The sequence below is a fragment of the Dufourea novaeangliae genome, unplaced genomic scaffold (assembly GCF_001272555.1).
Source record: "Dufourea novaeangliae isolate 0120121106 unplaced genomic scaffold, ASM127255v1 scaffold56, whole genome shotgun sequence".
Taxonomy (NCBI): Eukaryota; Metazoa; Arthropoda; class Insecta; order Hymenoptera; family Halictidae; genus Dufourea; species Dufourea novaeangliae.
In genome coordinates this window covers 2,993,666-3,000,226 of record NW_015373942.1, presented here as the reverse complement: position 1 = coordinate 3,000,226, position 6,561 = coordinate 2,993,666, and the positions used below count along the sequence as shown (strand labels likewise).

At 44.7% G+C, this 6,561-nt stretch overlaps 1 protein-coding gene across 1 annotated transcript; it reads right to left on the bottom strand.

The window, feature by feature from the left end:
* Nucleotides 1-2,188: 2,188 nt before the first annotated feature.
* On the bottom strand, nucleotides 2,189-4,701 carry LOC107185830 (SAGA-associated factor 29). Its single transcript, XM_015573597.1, is given in 3 exon segments — nucleotides 2,189-3,689; nucleotides 3,692-3,940; nucleotides 4,571-4,701. Coding segments are annotated over 2 exon segments (870 nt in total). The 5' UTR covers nucleotides 3,848-3,940; nucleotides 4,571-4,701; the 3' UTR covers nucleotides 2,189-2,975.
* Between the last annotated feature and the right edge of the window lie 1,860 nt (nucleotides 4,702-6,561).

The following is a 6,561-nucleotide window of genomic DNA, read 5'->3' as shown; positions in this document are numbered from 1 at the left end:
GACGACTGTCACCGAACTGAAGAAACCTTACTCGCATTTCACGACAAAGGACAGAGAAGCGATAAAAATATGTAAACGACGAGTGGATATCCTACTATCTGTTCTTCGTAACGGCAATTTTTTTTTCGTGTTATGTCCTTCACTGATTGCTCCTACGCAGATTACCTGGTTTCAGGCCTTTCAGGCACCAGTGGTTGACTGTTAATAAATTGAAAACGAAGCCTTCGACACAATTTTAGCATTCTTGATTTTCGTTTCATATTGACATATAGAATCACCCCATAAAGTTTCTGACTAATAGGTGCGAAAACATTACTAATCACAATCACCATAATTTAATGTCACTGAGAAATCATTTCTTCTGTAGTTTTCCATCCAAAATTCAATTCTTCTTCGCTAGATAAGCCAGATAGTTGGCGGCACCGTATCGACACAAGCCATTTCCAGTCGCGGAATTAATTCACCCGACGATTAACGAAAACGATTTTCGTGCGTACGCGCACGTTCGCCTGTAGAAAACAACGTTTCAGCTTTTATCGTGGTGTGAGTTAGCGTAACCCGAGCCTTCACGAACTTGAGTTTGTTACTACCAGCCTAATACAAGTGGAACGAAAGCATGCAAGCTACCGGAAGCCAAGGCGAACTTGCGCCCGGGCACGCGAGCCGTTCTTTTCACCCCTGATTCGTACAGGCGATGGCCCTTCTTTACCCCCCCATCCCCCTTCCGCCGTCGCCACTCGTTTCACCTGGTTCCCTTCGTTCATTCGCTCCACGTTCTCAGTTATCCGAGTAATACCTCTCCTCGACTGCCTCGCTACGCTCTTCTTTCCTTCATCCTCTCTCCGGCTTGCCGACCGTGTCCCCCTCCCGCGCTCCGCGAACCGATCGGACCCCGGGTACTCGTAAACCTTCGGTAATGGAGCGCGGTATTTTTCTCCGTCGTTGGGTAATTACACTCCTGCCCTCGCGAGTATATTTTATTTCGGTTCGGACCGATCGATCCGTAGACGCGAACGTCTGTCACTACGCGCAAGCCGTCTTATTTTCTGCCATCGCGACGTAACCTACCGCTGACCATTAGTCTTCTTCTCGATAAATTGGCGGGCGTGCAAATGCATCAACTAGGTGTCACTTTGGTATCGCAGCCTGGCCCTTTTCGCGTTCGATTCGTTTTTTAATAGATGGAGGGGTAGGAAAGACTGACCAGTTCTCTGTCGACATATTTTAACATTAATAAGATAGTGTTATTGGTTTCTTATGGTAGGAGTCACTAATTTGAACATTTTATTAGTACTTGTACAATTATTAATAGACTTTCGATTTATATACATTGCAAATGTTATACAATTGAGCGTAGTATAAACTTAATGTTAATTTCCACGTTCAAGCCAGCAGAAGAGGAATGGTAACTTATGAAAAATACATGATATCATTTATAAGACCAATCTAGATCGCTGATAGCTCGGTATATCGAGGAGGAAATTGAAAACCGATGGGTCCGCGTATAGGGGCGAGAAAAGGAAACGCGCGGAAAAGAGATTACGTGGCGACCCTTGCGTCAGACAGCCTCGTAGGTTTTCATTTTTTAATTAATACGCCCCGCACAATGGTACAGGCAGAAGGAAAAGGGTCGATAAGACCGGCTAACGAGCTGCCAACGTATAATCCAACTTCGCCTCGAAAACTGTCGGAACTCTTGCAGGACGTGTAATGAGTTCTGGAGGCCTCGACCAAGAAAAATCTCGATATTAATAGCTTTTGCCTTTGAGCCCGTGGAAAACGAGCAACTTGCTCTGGCAGCACTGGCTTTGTCGATGAAAGCGCGGAGCTGTCGCGTTTTGGTAACAATTTTAATAGTGGCTCAAATTCTATTGGCCTCTCGACGCCACTGCTCGAACTGTGAATCGCGTAGAACGTTTCTTCTCGTCGTTTCAGAAACAGATAATCGTAATTTAATTTTAAGTAGCATGGCGAATATCTTTCTGACTGTTTTGTACTTGAAACATTTTCGTGTTGGAACTGTTTAAATTTTTATTCACAAAGTTATGTATAATAAAATATAGTTAACAATCACATCCACCCTTGCTCACCTGACACGTCGTACAGATCTGAACGCAACATTTCATCGGAACCAATGAAATAATTGGAACAATTTCGAGACGGATTCTTCGTCGAAGTACGTGTCGACGCGACGAAAGTGGAGTCACTTTTTTATGATACTTCATGCGGGGCTAGTTAGGTTAAATAATGAATGAAGATTGGCCAGGCCTGTCTGCTGGAGATTGGAAGCGGGCACGACTCCCTTTGATGTCTGGCGGCAGCCACCGATTATGGAATCAATTATTGAACGGCACTCTCCTGCGTCTCTTTTTCGCCTTTCAACCTTGCTCGCGTCGAGACCAGCCCCCCTTCCCATAACCACCCCCCTCCCTAGCCCCCCAGCCCCCTGTCTTCGTCGTGCTAGCTCGAAGGGAAGATTTATTCCGTACAGGAAGAAATTGCTCGGTCGGACAGTCACGGAGAACCGATTCCACGAAAGGTCAGGCGAGTCCAGGTTAAGGTCCACCCGCGTGTATAAGGCTGCCGCTATTATCGTCGTATAATCTACGCCAATTACCCCCGGGGTAGAGGAATATCGCGGAAATAGGACCCTAACTGTCAGTACGTGCTTATTTTCCCGGAACGCCGTACAAGATTCGACTTAACGACAAACCATGTGGGTTCGATGATAAAAAAAAAAAAATACCGATACGTGACAATGGAATAATTACATTGGAACGAAATCCGCGCCTCGTTCCCAAACGTGGATCGAGGGTGAGGTAGATACGCCCGTTTTCTGTTACGGTTCAATGATAAACCTATACTTGGGAATCATGAACTTTATTTTCAATCAACGTGTCCGGTATAAAAAACGAAAGGTACTTGTACTGGGTAACAAGCGCGAGAATCGGGGTAATAATACTGCACGTAGTCGCTCAACACTGACTTTTGTTCTTTTTGCTTTCCTTGATGGAGATCACGTAACGTTGTGCAACGTTCAACGGAGGGGAGTAACCGTCCGCATAAGTCGCGTCCTCGAAGAGAACCTCGTATTCCTCCGTGGCGGTGGTGGGCAGTTGGTTCACCACAGCCTTGTAGAAACAGGTTGTCTGAGGATATAACGCCATCACAATGGATCCTTTTGGAAACAGGGCGTGGGGATCAGTCTCTGGGTTTGCCCTCATCAGTGGCAGCGGCACCACTCTTCTTCTGGATAGAGTGTGCCTGTCCTTTTGCTCCTCGTCAATGTCATCCACCTCATACTTATTCGTGGTCGGATTGAACTGGACCACTTCCGCTAGGATCCAGTTCTCCTCTTCCTCGGAGCCTTTCACCAGAGCCGCCACCATGTCGCCCATCTTCGCGATATACGTTGGCTCCGCGGGGATCGCCCCGCAAAGAGGTGGTGGTTTTGCTCCTGGTGTCTTGCCTACATACAGAGGGAGGGTCTGCGCGGTACTCAACAGCATCTTCATTAGAGCACCCCGCCTGATCGTTTCTTTGTTACCCGCATTACGGGCCTGTATACGTCGTTCGTTCCTAATAGCGCGAATTTCGTTGATCTTCCCCAAAGCTTTCCGGAGAATTGCTGAGCATCGCCCACCGCCGCGCTGTATAGATTCTTCAGCTTCTGCTGGTAGTAAGGGGAGACCTTGTCCTCTGGAGTCACTTTCTCATAAGTCTTTAGGATATTGTTTAGATTGTGCTCGGATCGAACCCGCGCCGTTTCGATCTCGTGCACCAGATGGTAGAGATTCTTCAACCGCTCCTGTATTTGACTCGCCGCGGCATCTGCCGTGAACGGCATCTTGTGGCTTCTGATTGATAAACGATTGGGTTGAAACTGATTCAACGTGGTTCCTATATTTTCATCCCTCGACTGTGTTCCTGGGTATATGCTCTATGAATGGAAATACATTGAGCATATTAAATGCCTAATATTTTTTAATTACGATGAAATCAAGCTTCTTTTTGAGCTCAATCCAAAACAAAATTAAGGCTTTTTAGTATACATACACATCATGCATCTACTCATAACACAGGTCAATAAATAAATAGGATAAATCAGGATAGGGTCTGTTTGCTATATTTCGTATACGCTTTGAATTAAAATTGAAATTTATTTAATCGCTTAACTAATGCCAAATATACATCCCTACATTAAAAAAGTACCGAAAAAAAATAAAAAAACGAAGAAAAAAACATCACAGTTTTGCTATGTTCTTGAACCCGCAACCTCTAGACTCGTATCGAAACACACTGGACGCTACGCCACAGCAATTATATGGTAGAAGTTTTCTAATTTCAGGAATGTCGAGCCTTGTATATAGTTTCCATATACCAATAGCATTGCTTATATCGTTTCGTATATTCACTTATATGAAGTTCATACATAATCACAAAAACATCAACAAAAACAAATAATCTCTTCCACGTGTGACACGAAACCGGTTACACAGGCACGTTCATGGATCAATAAAAGCGTGCTCACAAATAGCTTTGTTGGAGTCCCAACGAAATCAGAACGTACCTCATTCTATACAAACAAAATCGTTGTCGTCCAATTCGTCGAGGTTAACCGCTGAATGCTCGTCTTTCTAACGCGAAGTTACAGGCGGCACTAAACCATCTCAACGTCGTACAATCGACTGTGCATGCGATTCTGCGCCATACTGCTTCTCCCACCATTTCGTCGCGCTATATAACGAACGAGCCTGTGTCAAGGTGGTGCTGCCACCTGCTGACAAATGCTGTAACTAACTGACACGCAATAGTTTTGTCCATTGCAATGTATAATCTCGAATTCTCAACTGGGAAAATTGATGAACAAAATATAATGTAAATTATAGGTTATGAAACTTCTTTATAAATCGATAAAAAAATAATAGATACTACACAAAATCTGAAGATATGAATGATTGATGATGCAGAAACTCAGATGACTCAGTGGAGATGAAAAATCGAAATATTTTTACATGTTTCGATCTAACTTCACTTTACCAGAATATATATACTTATTGTACCCGTTGGGAAAGATAGTTTAGTACTGAAATTTCAATAGCGTATTGCTCTTACACTTGTGGGTTTCCATAACATCACCCAATCAAATTCTTCGATATTTCAATTCAATATTCGGAAAACATTAAATTAGTTACTACACTTCACATCGTCAAATTTCAAAATACGCGTTCATGACTGTTATGTGATCCATTTAAGACCCGTTGTATCTCCTACAATTTCAATCTACCACAAGCATTCCAAAGAATTGATAAAAAATGACAAGAAAAACAACAGCAGCGTCAAGTTTTCCATAGTTTCATCTATCTTCCGTTATCTTTCACTTCACAGCCATAGAACCGCACTGTAATCTTTCATAATTAATCGAAGTATCTCATCCGATGTACACATTGAACCATCGAAACGCGTAGCATTAAAATAATGGAAGATGAGGAAGGGGGGTCTTCGCCGCCCGTTCAACCTCGGTAATAAACGAAATCACGATCGAACAGGGGTCGAAGTGATCCACCGATGGTGCGGATATGTCGATACCCGGCGCGAAGAATAATCAATTCGTTGGTAAATTACACGGGGAACGGACACCCGTGGTTGCGGCGACTCGTATAAATCAACCGACGTGCGGAAAAGCTCTCTATCGTTCTTGTTAGGTTCGCCGGATGATGTACCGGCTCACCTCGAGTCCGATCGTACATCAGAGGTGCCGTGCATCATCGCCTAACAACCGGCCGCGGCAAACGGCACCGATAGCGACGTGAAACGCCGTAACGCGACCCGGCTAGCATTCGAGAAGAGAAGAATCCCATGGACGAGAAAGCATCGTCGGCTGTTGCTGTTGCTGCTGCGTTCCACCGTGCACACGCACCATAAACGTACATAAGCGCAAAGCCGGCCCCCGGGTTCTTACGAACTCCGTGACCTATTCGCAATGAGATGCGTGTCACGCGTGCCACCGTGGCGTACGTGGCCCTCGCGCGAGCTTGAAATCGCAGCCGATTCAACCTGTTCCCAAGGCGACGTGAGTCGCGAACAATGCCCGTGGTTTCGATATGCACGTACAGCCGCTGCCGCAGCGATCGTAGGCGACCGCGGGATTTCGCTTCTTCCAGGAAAGTTCAACTGGAGTGGTGCTCTTTCCGCAAGAATCTCAACGGTCGCGGTTTATTGCGCGCCGTAGTTAAATAATTTCTGTCAGTACGAGTGTCTTACCTTTAACGCGAGACCCCGAGGAATTTTCGCTACTACAAAGCAAAACGTAAGTTTCAGGAATTGTAGGAATCATATTCTATATGGGGATGAAGGGAAACTGGTCAGAGTTAACGCAGATTTCTCGTGGAATGAGGAGGATAATTGTAAGCGTGTAGTTCTGGATTTTATTTTAATATGATTCAGAAATGCTTGTTTGTTGGTCGATATGTGTATACTATCTGGTTAGAGGAATTTTAGCTTTGACGTAACAAAACGTGAGTTTTGCCAATTCTGGGAATCACATTCTATATGGGGATG